At 41.4% G+C, this 26,655-nt stretch overlaps 1 protein-coding gene across 6 annotated transcripts in view; it reads right to left on the bottom strand.

Annotated features, from left to right (window-relative positions):
* The window catches only part of REPS2 (RALBP1 associated Eps domain containing 2), a 222,139-nt gene that overhangs the window by 151,704 nt on the left and 43,780 nt on the right, over positions 1 to 26,655 (bottom strand). For 5 of the 6 annotated variants that reach the window (XM_047714691.1, XM_047714687.1, XM_047714688.1 and 2 more), the window contains exon 2: positions 8,847 to 8,970. In XM_047714691.1, the coding sequence (XP_047570647.1) occupies positions 8,847 to 8,970 (124 nt within the window). Of the gene's footprint in view, positions 1 to 8,846; positions 8,971 to 9,172; positions 9,235 to 26,655 lie in introns of those variants that run through there. The other variant, XM_047714690.1, reaches the window with a different exon arrangement.

The raw sequence follows: 26,655 nt of genomic DNA on the forward strand, positions 1-26,655 counted from the left end.
AGGATGACTCCACTTCCAAACACTACTTGAGGGAGAAGAGAAGTAAATGTTCACATTTGTAAACTCCCTGATCAGTGTTTTACTGGGTGTTCAACACGTAATTTTGGGAACAACAGAATACAAACACGAGAAGATGAATATCAACTATTAATATACTAGAACTCCCAGATATCCGTTAGGACACAGTCGCTTCACACAGTCTCTTCCTTCCCTGGCTATGGCATTTCTCCAGAACTAGTCACCTGGCAAAAAACCTCTCTCCTCCAGATGGTCACCAAACAGCGAAACACCAAATATAAGCTGAATTTCTCTTGTACTTTCTCTGCTTATGTGGTCTTAAACAACTCCCACTTAACAGAATTGTAACCATAAATAATAATAATCCTATCAGTGAAAATGTTCATGAAGGGGCTATCTACCTTGGAGCTTAAACTGCTCCAAGCTTTCAAAAAGTGGAAAGTAAAACTCTAATTTGTAAATACTCAGTCTAAATGGTTTTTTGTAGTCATATGGACACCATATTTAATAGTGAAACTTGATTAAAAACTTAATCAATAAAGTATCTGCTATCCAATGATGTACCTTAAGTAATCACAAGAGAAGAGCCGTTTGTTAGTTAGTTGTTAGCTGGTTAGAATCTTTTCTCCCAAACTGAATTAAGTTAGCACAAGGAAATAAAGAGTTCAAACTGAAGGTTTATGGGGGCCACAGAGACAATGAGTACAGCCATCCAAGGCGATAATTTGTTTCGTGATGTTATCTTAGGTTGTAGTCTTTGAACATAGAAACACTTTGTATATTAAATTATAAATGACTATTTTTCCCTTCCTCAAAGAAAACTATGCTTCTAAACAACTGACCCTCTAAAAAGTAAGGGAAAAATCCTTTCATTTTCCATGTTTGATGGTGACATGAATATAAGAAATACTTCCATTTCCTCAATTAGAAAAAATGTAAACATAAAACAGAAATGGAATAACAAATGATAAAAGACAATGGGGAGAGGTGGGGCTGAGCAGAGAGAGCCCACATTCCATCTAAAATGGCAGCTGCTGTTCACTATCACTGTCACTGTCAATACTGTCCACCAGAAATTGAAGGCGAGCCGCATACATAATTGTAAATTGTATAGTAAGTACAATATTTTTTAAGTGAAGAAGAGAGTCACGCAAAGACACATCCTGTTATGATTTCACTTATACGAAGGGTCAATAGTCAAACGTATAGAGACTGAAAGTAGAATTTTTTAAGTGAAGAAGAGAGTCACAAAAGGACAAATACTGTATGATTTCACTTATACAAAGGATCAATAGTCAAATGTATAGGGACAGAAAGTAGAATGGTGGTTGCCTGTGACTAGGGCAAGGGGAAATGCAGAGCTGTTTAGTGGCTTTACAGTTTCACATATTTAAGATGAAAAGAGTTCTGGAGATGGATGGTGGACATGGTTGCACAATATGAATGTACTAAAGGGTACAATTAAAAAATGGTCAAGGTGGGGCACCTGGCTGGCTCCGTGGGAAGAACATGCAACTCTTGATCTCAGGGTCGTGAGTTCGAGCCACACATTTGGTGTGGAGATGACATTAAACAAACACAGTTTAGATAAATTTTATGGTCAATTTTATGTTATGTACATTTTGTCACAATTTTTCAAAACTCTTTCAAATAAAAAAGGAAACAGGTGAAATTAATTTTAATTATTTCAACTCAATATTACCATTATAAGATACAATTGAGATAAAAATTAATGAAATAGTTCACATTCTTTTCTTCAGACTTGTTTTTCAACTCCCAGGTGTATTTTACCTGCACTACACACCTTGATTCAGACATCCCACATTGCCGGTGCTCAGCAGCCACACTAGCATGGCTACCGGCTACCCTACTAGCACAGCACAGTTCCAGTTGCTGGTTGACACAAGGGAATGTGGACCACTGTGGCCAGAAATCTGGATTTTACTAAGAGATATTATAACATTAAATGTTAACAACTAAATGATTTCTTTTTAAATTATATAAGAAGTATTTTGTATGGAGGGATAATTTACATAAATCTTAAGTGTACCATCTGAAGAATTTTGACAAATGTACATATAAGCACATACACCCAAATTAAGATATGACATTTCCATCCTATAGAATTTTCCTTCACATCCATTTCTAGTCAATCCCCTATCCTTGTCCCACTCGGCAAGCCCCGTTCTAATCTCTAAATCCAGACTACCTTTCCCATTATAGAACTTCACATGATGGAATTGTTCGGTATTTATCCTTGAAACTAGCTTCCTTCACAATATTTTGTCTGTGAGAATCAACCAGTGTACTGCATGTAGACACAGTTTATTCCTTTTCATTGCTATGGAATAATCCATTTTTATGAATATATTGAGATTTTTTTTTTAATCCATTCTCCTATGAGAAACATCTGGGCTGTTTCCAGTTTGGGGCCATTATGAATATAGCTGTTACAAACATTGTTATAAGTGGTTTCTGATGGACATGAATCAATTTATTTTGGGCATAAACCTGTGAAGGAAGTCCAGCCCACTGCCTATTTCTGTATACTCTGTGAGTTAAGAATGAGTATTACATTTTTCAATGTCTGGAAAACATCAAAAGAAAAATAGTTGTGATATGAAAACTGTATGAAATTCAAATTTCAGTGTCCATAAATAAAGCTTTTTTGGAACATGGCCACTCTCCTTTGTTTACATATCATCCATATCTGCTTTCATGGTTCAAGGGCAGAGTTACGTAGTTGCAGCAAAGGCCATATGGTTCACAGAGCCTAAAATATCCACCACCTAGCCCCTTACAGGAAAAGTTTGCTGATTCCAGTCTTACACAATGCAATGGTTAAAGTAAAACATAGTCTTACTAAAACAATAAAGGTGCATTTAATGGAAAAATATTTTACACTGCTTGAGTATTTTTATTCAAATTTTAAATAATTTACATTAAAAATTCGATTCCTCAATCAACAATAACCATATGTGGCTAGTAAGTACCACATTAGATGGCACAGTTTAGACGCTTTTCCAGATTTTTGACATTACCTGACTTTATACTCACAACAACCTTGTAAGACAGGTACTATTGGTATATCCCTTCTCCAGGTGAGCCATTTAAAGCTCAAAAAGGTTAGGAAACTTGTCTGAGGGCACACAAAAAGTGATGGTGCAAACAATTCAAAATCAGGCAACCTATTACTGGGGCCCACACTCAGCCACAAGGCTATACTGTAATCCAGAAAATTAAAATATTCTTTCTATTGCAGGTTTGAACACTCAGCAAGAAACTGTGGCATTCCAGAGCTAGAAAACAGCCTAGAGAAAACCTGCTTGGAATATCTGCATCTTACAGGTGAAGAACTAAGCCCAGGAAGGGGAGGGTGGGCCTTGTCTTAGTCATGCAGCAATTTGGTGACAGAACCATGACCACAACACTCCTGCCTGCGGTGGGGGGGGGGGGCTCCCTCTTGTAACTTTTTGGAGGGGTAATGGCAAATAAATTACATTTAATCATCAATTTCATAAAAGGGCATTTAATTAAAAAAAAAAACCTTAGAATTGAATGTATTTCATTTTGTAAATAACTTACTCTTTTGTCCTAATTCTTTCTCCTTTCACTACAGACTGTGCCAGCCTGCCGCTAGATCAATAACCAGTTTGGTGAGCCCAGCCCCAGAGGCTATGTGAACCACGTTACTGCATTATTAGGATTCAGAGACTCCCAGAGGGACTGTGGAAAGAAATCATGGGGCCAGTCATCTCAGTGAAGAAAAAACATTATGTCTTTATTCTCCCTAGCCTAGCTGCAAGTTAGCATTTCCTTCGATCATGAACGTAGGCCACGAAACGCTGTAGTATCATTAGCAGCACCTGTAACTCTGTCACCCAGCGGGATCAGCTATTTATATATCACACTACACTTGTCGTAGACATCTTGAAGTACTGTTTATGCCCCTCACTGCTCTGAAAGTATGCTAGTTACTTAGGTCACTGTTCAGTCTCTTATTTCATGCATTAATGAAGTATGTATATTGCCATATAACACTTTTTAAAAAGCTTTAGTTTTAATTTCAAAAAAACTGGTTTTCTTTCGACTCCTATGTCTTTGTATACACTTAAAACATTATTCCAAGGGGCACCTGGGTGGCTCAGTGGGTTAAGCCGCTGCCTTCGGCTCAGGTCATGATCCCGGGTCCTGGGTTCGAGCCCCACATCGGGCTTTCTGCTCAGCAGGGAGCCTGCTTCCTCCTCTCTCTCTGCCTGCCTCTCTGCTTACTTGTGATTTCTCTCTGTCAAATAAATAAATTAAAAAAATCTTAAAAAAAAAAACATTATTCCAAGAAGTATCAGACTGCCAAAGGAGCCCACCTCAGCCCTACCTATCTCCCTCAGTCCTCACACCCTGTTAGGACCAGTCTTCACAAAGGAAGAGACAACAGCTCCCGAGGCAAATATCCACCATGTACTTTCCTCATCAGGAATTCTCCACTGGCCCTCAATTTCACCCCTTCCTTCTGTCCTCCTATATCATTGTAAGGTTTACACCATCCGTTTAACAAGCCAAATAGGGTGAGGCTAGAGAGAGACTTAGTGCCAACATTTAAAGAGATGGTTACTCTCAGGGACCTGATTATGTAAATGGAGAATCAGCACTTGTACAGTCCTAAGAATGAGTTCCCCCTTAAAGTTATGTACTCTAGGTGCCTCTGGCCTCACCCCAGTTACGCCCTGCTATCACAGAATATATACTCATAGTTTAAGCAAAGCTCTTGAAAATGCTCCACTCGGCTTTCATTAGAACGTGGTCTCAACCCTGGCTCCAAATAAGAATCACCTGGGATGCTCTTAAAAATCCTTATGTTCAGACTGCAGCCCAGGCTAATTAAATGAAAATTTCTGGAGGTGGCCCCTAGCACCTGCTCTCCAGCAGATTCTCAAGTGCAAACAAGGCTGGGAACCACAGCCTTAGAAAGACTTCTTTAGAAACCCCTTAGGAGTTCTGGATGAATCTGAAATCCAACTGTTTGAGCTTAAAAAGTGACAGATAAGTAAGACTCAGGCCCCACGAAGAAGCACTCATCTTGTCACTCACTCAACAAACACACCCGAGTGTCCACAGTGCTCCATAGCACAGATCTCCTCCCTCCCTTCAGGTAAGCTTGCAGACTAGTGAGGAAGACAGAAATTAGTCAAACTTGTAAATGAGTATTTACAAACTGATAAAAGTGCTATAAAGGAGCAGATGGGGGCAGAGAGTAAAGTAGGGAGGGGACTGCCACCCAGAAGCATTATCTTAACAGGATTAACCCATCTAAGGATTACCTAACTCCCTAGGGATCTGAATTTTTGCTTAGACTTACTATTTACTCTTCATTACACATTCTACAACTTCACTGGTAGAAAACTGGTAGCTAACTAATCTTGTCTAATAGCAATGCAAGTGAATTTCATCTTAGAAAAGAGTATAATAACCAAGTTATAGTTTTACTGCTCTACAGGGTATTCACCAATTTTATATGTAATTTAGCAATCTTACTCCATCATTCTTTCCTTCCATGACTACAAATATTTCTGACTCTCCTACACTTTCTTGAACCAGCTTTACTCTATGCTGGTTCCTTCATTAATGAATTAATTTGACAAAACCTACTTTACACAGAATGGTGGGGCAGTCCACAAATCCTGAAGGATGAGCAGGAAGAGCCAGCCACTGGAAAAAGATGGGGGGAAATAGACTGCGGGGAACCGAAGACCTTGAGATGACATGGTCTTTCCTGCACCAGAAATGGCTAGGCCAGTGAGGTCCGGCTACAGACTGTGAACACAAGAGGAGGGGGTAAGTTTAAGATAAGGATGGAGAAGAAGAGACGAGGTTACTTTAGGGCCTTAAAGATGAGTGTAATGACTTTGATTCTAGTCTGATGTACAACGAGCCAACCAGGGGAGGATTTCGAGGAGACGGATGAAAAGGTCATTCCTACTGCCACATGGGAAAAGAGACTGGAAGAGAGAAGAGAGGAGGCCAGGAAATCGATGACAAAACCACTGTGATATCCGAGTGAGTGGCTGAAGGTGGCCTGGTCTAGTGGGTACAGACAGATGGAGGGAGCAGGCAATGAGACTAGAGCCACAGGGCCAGGACTGTTGATGGATTACCCTTTGGAGTGAGGGAGAAGGCGGAATCAAGGATGACTTCTAGGTTCTTGGACTGAACAACTATAGATGGTGGTGGTTGGCCAAAATGGGCAAGGCTAGGGGTTAGAGGTTAATGCAAACATATACAGAGACGTGGGTAATTCGAAGTAAGAATGGACTCAACTCCATGAGCATGATTAGGCTACTACAACCTTTCAGATTAAGTTCTCACAGAGCATTCTCTTTGGCCTTCAAGGTTTGTGTCATCAAACACTGAACTAATGGATTTCAAGCAATAAATTGGAAAATTCTAAGTGGCAGCTCAAAGTGTGGCCCAATCTTGCTCTCATTCTTACTTAACATGTGCTGACTGCAAATAATTTTTATTTAATAAATCTGTAAATGAAGGAAGAAAATTCAAAATTAACTGTGGATATACTTAAACTGTCAAAGATAAAAGGCAACATCAGGATTTATAAATACAACTGAGAAAGCCTTATACTTGTGAAAAACTGTTAATCCTTTACCCATGTAATAATTTAGACAACCCCTCCTTATCCCTCCTCCACATCCAGGAAATTAAGCTGTAGATGTGGGCACAAATTGGGTAAAAGACCATTCTAACTTAAAACAAGCAACAAAAGTTTTAAAAATGTATTCTTGTATACAACAAAGCAGCTTTAACTTTTCCAGAAGATAAAACTGGAAGATACGACAATAAAGCTTAATGATCATTTACAGTGGAATGGAAACTGGAAATTTTCTGTCTACCCCAAGTCCAAGTACAATGTGATGTGACTTTAAACTAATCACAGCAAGTGACTTATAGCAGTGATCACTCTGCCTTATAGTGGTAAATACCAAACTTGCCACTGAAATAATGCTTCATTAAAAATTATTTTAAGGAACCAAATTATGTAATACCAAGGCATGCCTTTTGGATCAGATTTTTTTTCCATTCAGAAAATACTCCCTGATTCCAGATTATAATCAGCACCTTACTAAACAGAATAATCAAGAAGAGGCTACTATGCATGAAGAGGGAGGGAAGCGAAGGCTGAGCTTCTGGCTCCAAACTCCACTAACATTATGTCTTTAGGCAAATTACTCAACGCCCCCTAAACTTCAATTTCCACATCTGTAAGAAAAGGATAACAACAGCACCACAGGAGAGACTTCCAGTGTTTATCCACAGCCAGTTTTCTGCTTGCAGGCACAAGAGAGAATTACACCACCCCCAGTGAGTGGTGTAGTTCAGTGGATTCATGTGACAAGTTCTGGCCCATGAGCAGGAGTAACGAGAGTCATATCCAGGACCAAGTATTTAACTGCTAGGGTGAGAAACAATTTCTCTGTTGCAGCAATTATAGGAACAGGTGCTTGCCGGGGGAGGGGGGAGTGCCACAAGAGAAGGTAGCTGGGATCATGAAGCCACCACATGGAGGGCAGCTGCCCTAGAGGGTCACTGTGACCCACTGCAAAGCAGGAAGAGAACCTGCATTTTGTTAGGGCACTGGGATTTCAGTAGAATGTTTCACACTTCATCCTAGGCAATGCAAGCGAACACAAACACCTAATGCAGTAGGCTGTCAGGAGGACTAAATGAGATGGTTTCTGGCAGACACTAAGCCTTTAATAAAGATTAGCAGGATGATTGTGGCTTCCTGATGGTTATCGCAAAAGTACTTTATTTCCCATAGTCCAGCTATCAGACTCTTCTCAGCTATTCAAGAGTTGTCCTACAAGTTTCCTGAACCCACTCTGAGGTTTACCAAGGACTTTACAGGACAGGCATGGACAGCTGCGTGGTTTTAATCTCAAAATGAGGAAAAGGAAGAAGCTCCTGCATGGCTGTGTGAATTTATGAGAGTAACTTAGATCAGAGTAAATGGACAGAGGACCTCAGCATGGCCCAGGAATAATCTACCTTCTTCATAAAGAACTGTAAGCCCAATATTGAGGCAGTATAAATGATGCTAAGTTTGGGGCTTTGCTTTTTGTTTAAGTTGTACAGTGTTCAGTCACCCGGTTGGGGACCAGGGATAGCAAGATAAGAAAACATTAAATCAAAACTTTGAGAAGTGAAGTTCATTATGCCAAAATTTTGGTAGCTCCATAATACTTACTGATCATTAGAAAAGTGCTTCAGGTATTGGGGGGGACTGAAGGACGATCATGTATGATATGACTCGCAGGGACAGGAGAGGAAGTAGAAGTAGGTTCCACTCAAACTCTCCCATGTATTTGTCTCCTTGTCCCTAACAGAACTCCAAATGGCATTATATATTCCTCAAGAGGAAAATAAAGCTAAATGTTATTATTTTGCCACAGGCTCTAGCATTCCTGTCCTGATCTCCTGCTAAAGAATAAAATCTATTTTAACTTCAAGTCCATTAAAAGGCATGAATCTAAAAAAACAAACAAACAAAACACTAAAAAAAATCTAAAATTAAAAAAAAAATTTAAAAAGGCATGAATCTCAGGTCATTCTCTGAATTTTTTTCCCATTTCAGAAAGAAAAAAAAGAAAAAGAAAAAGTAAGATACCTGCTAAGTTTTCTTTATTTTACAACAGTGGGAAGAAGCAAGGAGAAATTCCACAAATGCTTACAGAACAGGCCTTAAGCCCACTAAAAACGGTTCTCATAAAAAAGACACTGGTCATGGACAATAAAATGTATAAATGGGAGACACTTACCACATGTAATACTCTCTATCCGTACAGGGAGGCCAGACTGTGCCGCAGCAATCAGTTTTAAGGCGATGTAAAACTGTGTTGGACCAAAATAACCAACTCGCTTTGCACCACACAGTTCTGTGATCTGAAAAGAGACAAGAAAAGCCAGGCTGTAAACCTCATTTCATAACAGGAAAATGAGACAAGATATATTATGAAATCTGAAGGATTTCATAGTGTAGCTAACCAAAAACTCCCTGGAGAACCTATGTGTACACACTGGTTGGGTTTTTTTTCCTCCAGTTGACAGGAAGATTTTCAATTCAGATAATTAAATTAGTACCTACTCATGATGTTTCAGGACTGAGTGATTATTCCTCCTCTTTCAAAGATAAAAATAAAGGTGACAGAGTATGGCTATTACTGTTCCTACAAAAAGACAGTGACTTGTTCAGGGGGCGTGGATACTAATGTACAAAGTCTAGAAGATCACTGGAGTGAAAAGGGAACAGGTTAGTCATTACTGCTACTTGTGGATTACCCCAGCTGATCAAAACTAAAAGTGAATTAATTATTTTTAAAGTTTTCAGGCAACAGGATTTCCTAAGCATTGAAACTACATCACAAGTGCTCACTTCAGAGAAGCAAAAGGGAGGGGGGTAGACCATGAACACAAATGTCTTTAAGATCTTGCAATCTTTAATTTGCAGACCTAAACTAACACATATCCTATTGGTAGTTTAAAACTAACAAATATTCAATGACTTTTTAAAGTTATTTCAAAGTAATACTCATAAGTTCAAATAATAGTAAGTGGTGTGAAGATCTAAAAAGCAGCCTCCACTTCCTATGGCCCAGAGGAAAACATTATATTCTTTTTTTGTATTCCTTTAGAAATGTTCTACACACACATATATATACAGCACACACCTGTGTTTTTCCTCTTGTTTATTCAATACTTTACACAAATAGAATACCACATACTATTTTGCAACTTGTGTTCATTTAGCATTATTCCTTGAAGAAAAATCTTCTCTATAAGCACAGTTAAAATTACATCTTTCTTTTAACAACTACACAATACTCTGCTATAAAGATATACCGTGGTTTCTTTTTTTAGTTGATCCTTATGGATGGGCTTTTAGATTTCCAAACTATAAAGAGCCACTAATTAATCTTAAGAAAAAATCCTACAAAAATGCAACTGGGATGTCAGCAAAAAGAGGCCTCCAAAAATTCTCTCCTCCATCAAAGCAATGAGAAAACCCACTACACAAATGGACAGAACTCTGGAAATTAACCAAAGGCTCGTAGCAATCCAGGGAGCATATATTCAAGGAAAGTTGCTGAATCTCAGGAAGAACACCGAGTTTTGTGTTATTTAACAGACCGTACACCCAAGTCCCCACCCCAACTGCAGGCCTCACTGTGGTTGCAGGCGTCCCCAGCCTGCTTCACAGAGACAGAAATAGCCTGGCAGCCACAGGAGTGGGGAGGACAAGGCTGGGCTTCTTGAATGTATAGATTAGTGTCTCTCTCTCTCACCTTCCCTCTCCCTCCCTCCCTCCTCTCCCTCTCTCCCTCTCTCTGTCTCCCCTTCCCTCCCTCCTTTCCTTCTGATACTTACAGTATTTCTCATAGCAGGTGGTCTAACTCCTAGCCCTAAACTACAGCTGGGGTTGGGGAACAGCGAGTCCTGTCTTCTTGGTTGCATCCATCAGGAACGGAGCTTTCCTCATATGGAACTGGTGGAGGACAAGTGGGGAGCAGGTCGTGGTTCAAATACTGCAGACTAAGATTTAGGAGGTGTTCTTGAATGCTTCTCCATCTGCTCTACATCCTCAGGTTAATTTCCAATGACTTTAATTATTTTTCGTATTTTGTTATTACCACTTAAAGGGTTGTTTCATTGAAGAGGGTCTGCTGAGTTTCTCAGACTGCTGTTCCAAAAGTCTCAATCCTCCCCCAGATTCATTCTTGACTGGAGAAGCAGTACGATGTTATACCAAAGAGAACAGCCCTCGGAGTAAAAGACTTGGTTGTGAATCCTGGCCTGGGCACTAATTAACTGTTTGCATAACCTAAGGCACACTACTTAACGCTTGTGCCTCAGTCTCCCCGTAAGTGTAAGGAGAGATAACGGTAATTACCTCATGAGAGCTAATTAGCAGTGTTGACAATAGCATCTATTCAATAAATGCAGTGCCTCAATTACCATCCAAATGATCACCAAATCCCTCTCAGAGCTTCAGGCGCTTTTCCAAAACCCTAATGCAGATACCCAGCCCCATCTTAGAAAATAACATAACTAAGCCCCTCCCCATGTATCCTGGCACCTGCTAATTGATCTTGCTGATGTCAAATGTTCTGTATCCTAAATCAGAAACTTATTGTCAGTGGTAACCGTACCCAGTCAACCACTGACCCATGTCCCAAACCAAGGCTATCTTCCCCTCTGTCATGGCCTTAACCCTTCCTAGTACCTCACCTTGCTATCGTTAACAAATTTTCTAAATAGAATTCACATGCTTAACCATACAGGAACAGATTTAACTTTTTTCTAACTTTATTTCATTAGTTGGTGATGTTCTCACAACAAAACAAGCAGGCACTAATACACAGAGAGACGAAGAACCCGACTGTGACTTTCAGATAATAGTGAGTTTTCCTCAAGTGAACTAGTAAACATCAATACTAATTATCAGAATTTGTTTCTAGAAGAAATATAATATTCATATGGAAAAGCATAATATAGATACAGAAAAGCATACAAATCCCAAGTGTATGCCGTATAGAGACATAAGTTTTCACAAATGGAACACAACTATGTAACAAGCGGCCAGGATCAAGAAATAAAACATTACAAGCCTTCTAGAAGCCCCCGCTGTGTAGCTCCTTTCAATCGCTACCCATATGCCATTTTCCTAACTTCTAACATCATAGATTAGTCTTGCCTTTTTCTGAACTTTATATAGTCAAAGACTATATACCCACATGTCTGGCTTCTTTGTTCAATGTTGTTTCTGACATTCTTTCAAGTTGTTGAGTGAAGTAACGTTCAGTCATTTTAGTTGTTATTCAAATATTTGTGTGGCTATATCACAAATTATCTATCCTTCTGCCACTGGACATTTGGATGGTTTCCACTTTGGGTCTATTCTGAATCGTGCAGCTATAATATTCTTGCTCATGTCTTGTCAAGACATGCAGAGCAGAATACATTGACCTGAAATACATTTCTCATTAGGTTTTTATCTAACAGTGCCAACTGCTGGCTAACCAGATATGTATATGTTTAGTGTTAGTAGATATGGCCACGCTGCCACCGACGGTGTTTGGGAATTCAGTTTACTTTACGTCCTTGCCAACACTGGTATTCTTGGGCTTTTTCGTTTTCACCGTTCTAATGGACAGTGGTAGTATCTCACTGCAGTTTTACTTTGCATTTTTCTGAGAACTAGAAAGTTTATCACCTTTTCATAGGATCCTAGGTATTATGGTCCTGAAACCAATCCCAGAATGTGAAGGGGGAGGTATCCCACACAGCACCAAGTAATTCTCCAGACAACATCTGGGTGTCCTGTTGTTCAACACAACATCTGGGTGGCCTGCCGTTCAACTCTGCTCTGACAGGATTATGTAGAGACAGCATCAGACTCTTGGCTGGGTCCATCAGGAACGGAGCTTTCCTCATATGGAACTGGTGGAGGGCAAGTGGGGAGCAGGTCGTGGTTCAAACACTGCAGACTCACTGTTCTTCCCAAGATATAGGAGGTTTTCTTGAATGATTAAGGGCTTGGTCCTCTGCCCCCTGAGTCCCCCGCCCCCCGCACGCACACACCCTTTCAGACATCAGTCACAACCCCAGCTTGTTACCAATTGGCTATAAATCAGAAGTTCCCATGACCCCTCCTCAGGTTTGGTTAATTTGCTACAACAGCTCACAGAACTCAAAGAAACATTTTACTCAGTGGATTAAGTTTATTATAAAAAGGATATAACCCAGACACAGCCAAATGAAAGAAATTAATAGGTCAAGGTATGGGGAGTGTGCAGAGTTTCTATAGCCTTTTGGAGCACCACTCCACTCTCCCCAGATACCTGGAGCTCACTGACCCAGAAGATTTCTGAAAGCTGTCCTTTGGGGTTTTTAATGGGTGCATCATTACATAAGCATGATTGATTAAATCACTGACTATTGGTGACTGGTTCAACCTCCAGCGCCCTCCCTGCCTGGAGGTTTATGAAGGGAGGGTATCCAAAGTTCCAAATCTCCAAATCACAAGGTTGGTTCCCTTGGCAACCAGCCTGCATCTCAGGTTAGCTGAGGGCTTACCCCAAGTCACCTTATTAACGTAACAAAAGACACAGTTACTGCTCTGATCACAGGAAATTCCAAGGATTTTAGGGGTTCTGTGCTTTAGGAATTGGGTTAAAGACCAAATATGTATTTCTTATTATAAATCACATTACAACAGGCCATTTGCATGTGACTAATTCTCTATTAATCTCCATGAAATAGGGAGATGTGCTCGTTGTTCATCGTCCTCTGCCATATTGTCTATACTTCATAAATACTGGTTGAATAAATAATCTTTCTGACCCGTACTCACCTGAGCTCATCTTCCAGTTCCAGTCCGTCTCCATATATCATGCATATTCTGCCTTTTGAGAAGTTGACAATACTGCTCTCATGCTTTAAGACTCTCAGCCTGGGGGCGCCTGGGCGGCTCAGTGGGTTAAAGCCTCTGCCTTCAGCTCAGGTCATGATCCCGGGGTCCTGGGATCAAGCCCCACATCAGACTCTCTGCTCAGCGGGGAGCCTGCTTCCCTTCCTCTCTCTGCCTGCCTCTCTGCCTACTTGTGATCTCTGTCAAATAAATAAATAAAATCTTAAAAAAAAAAAGACTTCTCAGCCTAGAACTCCACCAACCTCAGGACAATATTCTATCTCTTTAGTATGGCATTAAACTCCCTTCACAACCTGGCCCAGAGCAGCTTCTCTATTCATCCCCAAACACGGACAAACACACAGACACATGAACACACACACACACACGCACGCGCCGACACACAGGCGCGCGTGCGCACACACACACATCCTGTAGCTGCACTCCACATCGCCCACTTTCACAGACACATCTTGTACTTTCAATTCTCTGTATCTATGCACATGGTGCAGAAGATGGGAAACTAAATAGCCTTTAAGTCAAGGCTGGTTTGCAATGCGGAAAACTAATTAGTTTTATAACTTCAGGCAAATGTATTTTAATCTGCCTGAAACCTAATGTCCTCATTTGTAAAACAGAGATAGTGCCTCCCTCATAGGACTATTGTGAAGAAAAAAAATGAACTAGTGTACTAAATGAACCTAATACAATGCGAAGGGATATTCAGTAATCGTTGGGTCCCAACTCTTTCACCTGAAACTGGAACTTACTCCCTCCTTTCTTGAATGCTACTTCTCCGTAGCTCCTTCCTTCCCAACTCCCCAGGTATAGTTTATTTTCCCTGTGTACTCTCTGACTCTTCAAATATCTATAAATGCCCACCCTATGATATATTATCTTGGATTTGCTTCCAAACAAAAGGGTGGAGGGGAGTAAGTAGAGCAGAGTGTACGGCTACAACAAGCATGCCCCTGAGATGAGAACTGTTTGAGTGATGGGTTCATGAGGGTTCATTCATTCTCCTACTCTGTCTGTACTTATGTGTATGTGTATGTTTGACATTCTCCACATTCAAGCTTTTTCATGTCTATTTCAGCACTTATCCCATATTACAATGATCTGTTTCTCTCTGCCTCCCATTAAGGTGTCTTCTCTCCAAGGGCAAGCGGTAACTTCCATTCACCTCCCAGCACAAGGATAGGCATCCAGGATGTAATGCACAGGATTGAAAAAAATTCTCAATCAAGTCAATGAACCCACCCTCACAAACAAAAAGTCACTGAGTTGTATAATACATCCCTTACTGGGAATATAGAAGTCATACATCTTCAGGTACAGGCTTGCCCACACATGGGAAAAAAGCACCAACATCATCAATGTGGTTCCAGCATCAATATAGTTGTGTTGCAAAATCATCCCTAAAAAACTATAATACTTGACATGCAAATAATTTAACTATTTCAGTGTTAATTCAGTATCAAGTTAACCTTCATTTATTCCACTGCTGTAAGTAATACACAGAACTGAAAAGCTCTTAACTAAAGGTAAATGAAATTGCTATTAAACTTCCACATGGTACTTTGAGACCAACACTCAAATCTGACATTAGTAAACTGCTTCATTTACCTTGGAAAGTGTCCCTCGGTCCCACACACCACTAGGGTCACTGCTTTGTAGCAAACATGGAACATACACACATAGGTAAGGTAAGCCCATAGGTCACTTTTCTTGCTTTTTGGTACACTAACCCTCCAAGAAATATCCCAAGAACTTTCCAAAATATTCAAGCCATAAGGAAGACAAAGTAATTATAAGCCTTTGGAACTTACGTATGGACCCTTGTAAGACCGAAATGTCTCAACTCAAAAAAGAGGTTAATTTTCTAAGTTTTGTTTCTCAAGGTTCAGGATGTTCTAAGGCTAAATTAAATTCTCCATGGAAAAGCTCTAAATTGTGGGTAGAAATATTTTAACACGAAGACTTATTGAAGACAATAAGGTAGTGCTTTCTCCCCAAATACTCAATTAGCAGGGGATATTTTACGTAACTCCTCCTTCAAACAGTCCAAGTTGCCAAGCATTGCTCAAAATAAAGAAAAAATACAAAGATTTACAAAGATTCCATTCCTCTTTTTTAAACTCCAGAACTATAACACTCTCAGCTGGACCCATCTCAGATTACACATTGTGCAAAATTCTGACACAGAACAAGAACCTATGGACTCGTATTTGTTTTCTCAGGTGGAAGGCCAGAGATGGGGAAAGAAAGGAATGGATGAAATCAACTTCCTTACAGCTTACAGATGTACACTGAACTGTGGGGGTGCTGAATACAAATCAGAAAAATTCACCAACCATTTGGGAGGAACCTGGACAAAGTTCTGGAAGAAGACTGAAGGCCACTAAAATAGCTTCCCTCCTACCTAATTCTGAAAGATTAAGTGGCTGTGCTGAGTAATCAGTCCACATATGTTCCAGTTTGCCTGAAATAATACTTTCTTTCCCAGCTAAAATGTAATAAATTTTCAGAACGTTCAAAGGTCGGAATAAGCTTCTCTTCTTCAAGTATTTTTTTAAAGACTTCCTTAGAAAGATTTAAAATCATAAAAAGTTGTGTTAGGAGGGGTTGAAAGAATTCTGCAAGAGCACCAGTAGACCCTTATTTTCTATTCTTTCTCTGCTGCAGCTGCCAAGTTCCTATTCCTAACTCACACATCAACTACTTCAAGCCCTGCCCCTAGACTCGTGCACTTTCACCACACCATCCTCCACACTCCCTCCATGAGATCTTACTGAAACAAGATCACCTCCAATTCAAATGGACTTTCAGCGCTCCTCGTTCCCCTTCCTGTAAAACCCAGACTCCTGAGCATGGCTTTTGAGGCCCTCCCATCTGGCCTAAACTACCTTTCCAACAACCCCATGTCTGTCTCCTCTCCGCCAAGCATCTAAAGCTTCAGCCACTCCAGATGCCAACCAGTCTCAACACGTAAGAGTCATTCAAGCCTATGGGCACGTGGTATATCCCCTGTCTGGAAGCTGGAGGTCTCCCCACTTCATTACCCGCAAGACTCATTCTCCAGATCACCTCAAGACCAACCTTATGTTTGCAACCTTAACTCCATATGGCATGTTTTCTGCATTCCAATTACCCTCCTCGCTAGCTTTCTGTCACATCACTAGCCTTGTAATATTGCCAAGTCTGTATTTTGGTCACTGTCTCCACTATACCCCAACTCCTTCCCCTACCCACCCCCCCACGTGCCCAGCCCAAGGCAAGAGTATATCTTTATCATGTGTACCCCAGGACTCATATTTTACAATGCTTGCTATTTTTCAGTTGCTCAATTAATGTTTGCTGAATTAATTCATTTTCACAGCCTGTAGTAACAGAATCGCTCTTCTTTCTCTCATCTTATAATTACTTCTCCAAGTGGCTGCTAAATTGGCTTTAGTCCTCTCACACCATATAGCCATAAGAGTTCCTGCAGGAATATAAGAGATTATTAACTTGTCTGTTCCATGCCTGCTCAACTGGGAAGGACTGCTTAGGATCAAAGCACAAGGAAAGGCCTCATCATGCTTTATTTTGCCCTCTGCCTCAGAGCCCAGAAGATCTCAGTGATGTTCCAGCAGCTTGGTGCTCTGGAGACACACATGGCAGGCATCTTCCTCCAAGCCTGCTTCTACCTGGCATACCCCCAGGGGATGTCAGCCCCCAGGCAGGCGCCCTCAGCAACAGAAATATAGAGGAATATTTGAAGAACATGCTGCCAAGTCGTACCAGCTGAAGCATTGGGTCAACCAACCTGAGTTTTCCTTTCCTATTCATTTACACATTCTAAAAATCCAGAGGGATTTTCAGCCCAGAGGTACCTGGGTGAGCTGCCCAAGAAAATATGAACCTCCATATCCAAATACTCAACATGAAGTACCACAGTACATGCCTAAGCCAAACCAGCACACTGTTGAAGAGAAGACAGACATTCAGTGCTTAGGCATAATTTCAGACAGAAAAGTCCACTAATACTTAGACGTACTTAACACTTTAAAATGTATTAGGTACCTCCCCATTAAAAGCATTGTGTTCAGGCCATGCTACAAAGTGAGCAGCACTGAACAAAACAACTTGCTCTTTTCTCTCTCTCATTCTCTCACTCTCTCACTCCCTCTCTCCCCCACCCTTAAATACTTTATTATTCATCTCACCAAAACAGAGATATCCTCCTCCACCATCCCACCATCGTCACACCTCAGGAAATCAACATTAATATCATCATACAACATATGGTCCCTACTCACATTCCCTCAATTGTCCTATAAATGGCCTACAGAACTCTTTCATATCCAAGATTTAATTAATGCTTATGCATTACATTTGTATCTTGCCTCCCCTTAATCTTCCCCTAATCTAGCACCATCTCACTTGGTTATTCATGACACTGAATCCTTTCAAGAATGTACAATGTAGTCTACGGCCATACCACCCTGAACGCGCCCGATCTCGTCTGATCTCGGAAGCTAAGCAGGGTCGGGCCTGGTTAGTACTTGGATGGAAGAATGTACAATGTCCTGAAGAATGTTCCATATTTTAGATTTGTCTGTTTCCTTATGGTAACACTCACGTCAAACATTTCTTGCAGCAACACCACACAGGTGATCCTGTGATATAGTAAGAGGTACATATCAGTGAGGGGCACATTATGTCAGAACACCTCACCATTGGTTGCTAAGCTTGGCCATTTGGTAAAGGTGGTGACAGCCAGATCTCTCCACTGCAAAAACATGTTTTCACATAGTACTTTGAGACCATTCTATCCCCTGACAAACTGCCTCTTCAATCTGTTAAATACTAATTCCAAGTAAGGCTAGCTAAATTACATCAACATCTGTAGAACTGGAATCCTAATTCAAAATCACAACAAAGATGGGGAAGATATTTATTCCACGTGGTATGTGATTACCTCCAGTTTATGCACAAATAAACACCACAACTTAGTTAAGTGAGATGTTCAAAGTCGCAAGTTCAGAGCCAGTACTCAAACCTACACAATCATGCGTCCAAAGCTCATGGTCTTCCCATTACAACAGGGGTTGGAAAACTAATAATGTTCATGGGCCAAATCTGGATCATTGCCTGGTTTTGTACGGCCTGTGAGCTGAGAACGGTTTTCACAAATGAACATTTGCAATCAATTTGATGATCGGGGAATGCTAGCTTTGAATCCCATTAGGTAAAAAGTTACCCGAAAAACAAGAATCCCATGTTTCTTACTAGCAGACCTATATTACAAAAAAAAAAAAAAAAAAAAGGACTGGATTGTTGTATTTTGAATTTTGTCAATAAAAAGCTTGTGGAAAGTTGTTTCATCTCTTGTTATATAATGTCCTCAATTCTGCCTCTTGGCCTACAAAGCTTTAAGATATTTACTGCCAGGCCCTTTACACAAAGGGTTACCAACCCCTGCACAACATCACACTGCCTCCCTGAGCTATACTTTATATCCTTGAAGATACCTCAATAGCCACGCAGAAAGGGTATTTTCTCGAAATAATCAGCTATACTCAGTAAATGCCAGCTTAAAGAGCGAACACTTCCATTAGGGGAGAACACAGGGCTCAGTCAGTTAAGCATCTGCCTGAGACTCAAGTCACGATCTCCAGGCCCCGGGACTGAGCCTCCACATAGTTGGGCTCCCTGCTCGTGCTTCTTCCTCTCCTCTAACCTTCCCCCTGCTCATGTGCTCACTCAAGCTCTCTCTCTCCCTCTCAAATAAAATAAAATCTTTTTAAAAAATCACACACATGTATTTACTCCCCATTTTCTACCCATTTATATAAATTTGTCTAAAATTTTCAGAAGCTTCTGAACAAGGGCTTCCTATACTACTGCATATTTTCAACTGGGGCAACTGGATGCCAGATTTCAGTAAGAAGTAAAATTTATGCAATAATCTAACATCCTAAAAATAAGATTCTGCCCTTTTTTCCCAGCTTTAAGGTGTAACTGACAAGAAAAATTGTCATATGAAGTGTATATTGTGATTATTCTATATACATACACATTATGAAAGGATTGTCCCCAGAGTTAATTAATACATTCGTCACCTCAGCTATTTTGTGTGTGTTAGAACACTTAACTCTTAGCTTATTTCAGTTATACCATACAGTGTTACAAACTATAGTCACCATGTTTCACATTAGATCCTCAGACCTTATACAACTTATAGTGAAAATCTGTACCCTTTAACCATCCTCTCCCCTTTCCTCCACCTCTTACCCACCCCAGCCCCTGACAACCACCATTCTATTCTGTTTCCATGAATTTGACTTTTTTTTCCCCCCTCCCAAGATTCCGCACTGAAGTGATGCCATGTAGCATTTGTCTCTGTCTGGCTTATTTCACTTACTTGCTTTTTATTTTTAAAGGGGAAAGGGTATTATAAATCTTCATAACCACTCTTTGAAAATGTCCTTATGCATTTGCGAAAACATAGTGATCCAAGTCCTCTCAACATGTAAGCTCCTCCCAAGTTGCAAATCCATTTTGGAAGCTACATTATCTTTCAGATGCCCCAAGGTGCCATTTAATTTAAGGCTAGAGAATCTATAATAAAATTATAGGCTGAATCCAGCCCAGATGCTAAAAACAGACTGTCCTGGCAGAGGTTACAACCCAGACCTGGTGTGCCAGGATTCTTGGCCTAAGGCCCAAAATTTACCCCATTAGTGGGGAAGACCCAGCCTGCCACTCTGGCTCCAACAAAATCTGAACAGGGAAAAGACTCTCGGCAAAAAATCAGGAGCTTGTACACAGCTAGTGGAGACACAGATTGGTATAACATCCAGAGACCATTTGGCAATATCCCTAAGAATTATAATCAACTCTTTGATCTAGGAATTCTACTTCTATGAATTTATATTCCATTTTACACAGGTAAAATGACATAGGTACAAGGTCATTCAATACATATTATCTAAGATACAGATTGGAAAACACGTAGAGGTCCCTCAGCTAAAATATTAGTTTAATCAACTGTGGTTCATCCACACAACAGAATTCTAGGCAGCTCTAGCAGACACGTGTCATATCTGTGATTATCCATCGTCTTTTGAAAGCTTTTCTCTATTTGGAGAAATTTCTCATATTACAAGTCTAGCCTCCCAACTTGAAAGCTGAGAATCAAATTCCTAGGCTTCTTTGCAGCTAAACTGCAAACATGTGACCACGGCTCCACTGATCAAACATATGTACACCTGACTTCACTCTGAAAGTGAGAAATATAAGGGAAGAGAAGCTTACTCAGAGCATCTACTTTTGCAGGCGGGAAGCTGCAGTAGCCACCTCCCTGGCTCAGGGTGACAATGGAAGCCCTTGCAGTGTAGGCAAGCCCTGCTCTCCGCTGTGCAGGCTGTGCAGTGCGAGCAGGAGCACAGGTGGCTTCCACTTACCACTAGGGCTATGCAGGGTTCGGAAAATTACATGCTGGCCTCTTCTCCAGCTTCCAAACAATTCCACCAGTTACCCAAAATCCTAATCCCTCTTTGGCTCGACTTTATCTAGAGTGGATTCAGCTGTCTGCCACAAGAAACAAAAGCCACCACCTACACAAGAATGAGGAAGCTCCTGGTATCATGAATGACACGGAAAGGTCATCAGGTTAAACTGCTGAAACAGAAAAAGTAAGGTGCACAATATAGGGAGAGGAGGTTATGTTTTTAAGGGGGTTGACTGTAGACACATTTACTTATATATCCATACGCTATCTCTGGAAGTTGAAGCTAACAAACTTGGCTGCCAAGGTGCCCTCCGGGGAAGGGAAGGGGAGGGAGGGAGGGAAGGGAACAGGTTGGCCAAGGCACAGGGCTAGGGAAGAGTTTGCTGTATTTCATATTATACCTTTTGAATTCTGAATCTTATACATGTATTATCTAATTAAAATGAATTCAAGAAAGTTGTAAGAGACAAAGCCAAACCCCACGCCAGCAGAAAATATTACAGACATACCCAAAAACCATTCTCCTCCCACTTGCTCTAGGTGCAATTTCAAAACAAAGTGCCCAGCTGTGCAAAGCTGCAACGATCCTCACTCACCCAGCCCAGACTTAACACGCAAACACAGTGCTCTTTCCTCGAAGTTGCCAACACAGATCAAGGCAGCACCTCACTTTATAAAAATGAGTTATCTTTGTCAAAGGTAGCTCTGCCAGACTGGGTGACCAAGGGGAAGGCACCTGACCTCCCTTGGTCTCAAGTCTCATCTAATGGAACAAAGCACTCTGACTACATTGGATGCAGGCTTTTTCTAGATCCATAAATTCTATAAAAATGAATTCTAAACTATAGTTTGAACCTCTCCCTCTGCCACTTACCACTTCTACTTTGTATTATGATTCTCAGGATACCTGATACATCCCCCTACCAGGCCACAAGTCTCTTGAGGGCAAGTCCAGACTTTTTAACATCATCCTTGCATTCTCCACAGCACCCATCCCATTGATTTCCCACTAAGAAGGCTTATGGACGACCTTAAATATGCTCTACTGTGTTTTAACTCTGAACCCCTATGAATGCTGTTTTGCACCATTGAATTGGGCTTTATGTGACTACATCAACGTATTCAAAACAACTTTTTCAGATTTAAAGGATCAAAGACACCACCTGATTCCAGCCAGGATAGCTGGTGAGTTCAGCTAAGTCCTTTTGTAATCATCTGACTCCAAGCAAACAAAGTCCAAGAGAAGTGCAACATATCCCCCCAGAACTTTGAATTTACTCAGTTTTTATTTGTGTTTGTTTTTGCAGGAGGGAGATCACTTTTGAATTGAGACAAAGAAATATGTTAAGGAGTTGAACGTAAAACTAATACGGTTCCCAAAGACGAGAATTCAAAGAAATTCTACACTCAGGTTAGCTGCTTTGGTGTTTGCACAGTGGACTGGCATTTATCAGGTGGACAGAGTGATTCTACAGATTTTGTCATACACCTAAACTGTCACTTGGAATGAGAAAAGATTACAGGTAGTGATGACATTTGATGACAATGATTTTTTTTTTAAAGATTTTACTTATTTATTTGACAGAGAGAAATCACAAGTAAGCAGAGAGGCAGGCAGAGAGAGAGGAGGAAGCAGGCTCCCTGCTGAGCAGAAAGCCCGATGTGGGGCTCGAGCCCAGGACCTGGGATCATGACCTGAGCCGAAGGCAGCGGCTTAACCCACTGAGCCACCCAGGCGCCCCTGATGACAATGATTTATTATGACTTTTATAAACCAGGTCTTCTTTGGAAAGCCAACGCCACAGCTTTTCAACCTGTCCAAATGGCTGCACACGTGCCTGCCTGGGGACAACCTGGGATCTAACACTTCCAAGTGAGCTGAGGGGAAGAATGCAATGAGAGTGAACCACCCAGGAACAAAGGAAGCATCCTGCCGATCCCAGGAAGACCGTCAATGTGATGTAGAACAGTATAGGGGAAAAGAACAACAGACTCAACAGTAAGAACATTTACTGAGGGCTGACCGTGTGCCAGATACTGATTCAAATGCCAGGAATCAATGAGATGAAGGAACACACATGCACACACACAGTCTTGACACGAGAACTGAATTAAAAGGCAACGGTGACTCATTCATTTTAGGATGCTGGCCCTGGTTTCCAGGCTCTGCCACATCACAGAATTTTGTACAGCTGGAGACAGGAAAATCTCAGGTGACCACACATGACAAAGGACTCACTTTTTAGGCAATTTGTTTATTGACGTTTTTAGTGCTTTTCAAAAATAAAATTACAGGTTGGGGTTATTTGGTATTTTTGTAAGTTTGTTCATTTCAGTCCCTTCTATGTATCTTTTATGTTATACACGGTTGTGCATGCACAGACACACATGCACTCACTCATAAACACATTCCACATGCACTCACTCATACACACATACACACGTTTCAAACCAGTGCCTTATAGTGAGAGAAACAGAGAATGAGAAGGCACCTCACCGCAGTGGAGCTCCCATGCATCATATACAAGTCCTTGAAATGCTTTGGGAGGGGATAAACGAATGGAAGTTGGGTCTCAGATCACATTAGAGTTCTCACTCTCCAACTTAACCCAGACAGATCAGAACCCTCCAGCACTTTTTGATGGGGTAAGCAATCTGACTTCATTAATTGGGTTTCTTTGTCGAATTCTTAGTGAAGACTCTTTCAACTGTTAAAATAACAAATGCTCCTCCCCACTCCCTGTCGTTCTGGCAGCCTCCTGGCAAGAAAGCTGGCCCCCTCAAAGCAGATTATCTATACCACAGGACACCGAAACTGTTCATGACTGTTCTCCCCACATCAGGGCCCGGCACATTAAGTCCCCCAACGTCGTCACAGCAAATGCAAATGAATTCTTCAGCCCAACTAGCCAGAACCCAGCTCCAAGTCCACTCTGCTATTAGTCCTACTGTGACCTAATGGGCCATGTTATATATTAAGGAGACTAACCTCTTTCCAGGACCAAATCCCCTTTCTCTGCCCCATCAATAAACATCCATCCTTTCCCCCACTCTAGCTTAACAGACACCCACCATTTAAGGCCTGGCCCTGCTCTCAACTGTCTGTCCCTGTCCTGCACCTCACCCCCAGGTACACACTGACACTTCCCTGGTACCCAAATCCCCAAACTTTCCCTGCTCTTAGGTCTCCTGTTACTGAGTTACGCTTGCCAGGAGAGACATCCCTAGGATCCAGGTGGATCTCCTATGTTCTACCTTGAATCACCTGTAGACACTATTCCATCGAGATAGACTTTGCATTGTCTGATCTGAGACAATTCACCCATCCCCCCTAAACTGGCACTCCCCCCAACACACATAGTGGACGACCTGAGGTCTAGGTCCTGATCTCTCCCAAGACAATCTACCCCAAGAACAACCTATTCTCACAAGCCATGCCTAGAGATTTGACAACTTAGACATATTTGACAGAGAAAGAATAGTCCCTACCCTCCAAGAGTTTATAATCTGTTATGGACTCAATGTTTGTGCCCCCTCCCAATTCATATGTGAAAACCCTACCCCTCAATGTGATGGTATTAAGAGATGGAGCCTTTGGGAGTTGATTAGGATTAGATGAGAACATGAAGGTAGAGACCCCATGAATGGAATATGTACTCTTATAAAGTCACAAGACAGTCAGCTTCCCTCTTTCTGCCATGTCAAGACACAGCAAGAACCCGGATGTCTGCAACCCAAAAGAGGGCCCTCGCCAGACCCTGACCATGCTGTCACCCTGACCTTGGACTTCCAGCCTTTAGAAATGTCCAAAATAAATTTCTGTTGTTTATGAGCCACTCAGTTTAGGGTATTTTGTTATAGCAGCCTGAGATAAGATGTGATCTGATTGGGGTATGTGTATCCAAGTTTGAAAAAAGGATCAACATTTCTCAAGCACCTACTATACACTCTCCAAGCATTATGCTTTTCTATGTATTATTTCTAATATTTAAACTAATCCTACATAAATGATTTTGCATATGGGCACTTCAGGATTCAGAATGGTTATCACAGAAATTCTGGAAAATGAGAAATGACCTGAATTTAAAGATCTTGCCACCCAGCGATTCATATGAACCAAATTCACTGCACAAATAGGCAACCCCTTATGTTCACTAAGACACCATTCATTCATTCACTCTCTTAGGTGGGGCATTGTGGCAGTGAATGGAGTCTCTTTGGGCCTACCAACTGAAAGACACATACTGTTTGTACCTTGGCAACCAGAGATACATGCTTATTAGGGCCCACTTATTTTTTGGACTTCCAAATGGCCATGGGCACGTATCTGTGGGAAAGGGAGCAGGTGTAAAGGGTACAGGCTCAGACTACTTTCTCTCCATAGAACTAAGGAATGAACCTCAAAGCCGGTTTCATAAGTGTGCTAAAACTGAGTTAACCACAGTACAAAACAGAAACTAATGAACATTTTGTGATTTTTCTTTTGGCTGCCCAGCATCACAACACCTTGCCCATGTTTATGAAATTTTCTACCTGCCTTCAGCTAAGTAAGTTAAAAATGTCAGATACTCCGTTTCCTAATTTTGGCTCAATCAGGGCATGGGCACGGGCCCTCAGCTTGGTCAGACACCCCACAGGCCACCTGAATCACTAACGACTGGGCAAAGCAGCAAGAACAGTAGATCACTGTTTTCTGAAAACAGCAGCGACATCAGTTACCCAGGGCCACGGAGGTGCCGAGCCCCATACCTGAGGTCCGGTGCAGGCGAAGAGAGGTGTACCGAGAGGCGTCCAGTATTCAGTAGCCACAGTACTAGCATCTTCACCAAACCAAATCTGTGGCGTGATACAGCTGCAGTTCTAGCAGTGCTGCCCCTTGTGCACTTCTCAAGCCTTTTCCCAGTTTTCTTAGCAAAAGACTGAGCTACCCAATAAACTCCTTTTCTGCTTAAATTACCCACAGGTAATTCCTGTTAGTAACATGATGGTGTTACTCTCCTGGGTGTTATTAAGAACAGGTCAAAAGTAGCCTTAATTGGCCCAGAGCATCCAAACGCGGCTCTATCAATTATCTGTTGCTGCATAACCAACCACCCAAAACTTTAGTCATTAAAACATGTATTTAGTGCATAATGTGGGGGTTAGCAATTTGGGCTAAGCTCAGCTACGCAATTTTACTGATGTGGACCAGACTCTGCCGATGTCAGGTGGGGCTCACTTAAGCTTCCACAGTCAGCTACGGGGTGACTGGGGACCCCCATTTCCCCCCACACAGCCTCTCATCCTCCAGCAGGTGAGCCTCGGCTTTTTCACTTGGTGGCGGAGCTCCCAAAGCAGCAAGAGCTGAAGGTGAAATGTTTCTTCAGACCAAGACTCAAAACTTGCACAAGGTCACCTCTACTATAGTCTATGATTAAAGCAAGTTACGAGATGAGACAACACTCTAAGGATGGAGACACAGACTTCACATCTTGATTTCAAAATTTAAAAAAGCAGCAGCAGAAGAAGAAACAGAAGCAGGACTGACTGGGTGGCTCAGTCGGTCAGGTGTCTGACTCTTGATTTTGGCTTCAGTCATGATCTCAGGGTCGTGAGATCGAGCCCCACGTTGGGCACCACACTCAGCATGGAGTCTGCTTGAGATTCTTTCCCCCTCTTTTCC

Source organism: Lutra lutra, chromosome X (genome assembly GCF_902655055.1).
Source record: "Lutra lutra chromosome X, mLutLut1.2, whole genome shotgun sequence".
In the NCBI taxonomy this organism is placed as follows: Eukaryota; Metazoa; Chordata; class Mammalia; order Carnivora; family Mustelidae; genus Lutra; species Lutra lutra.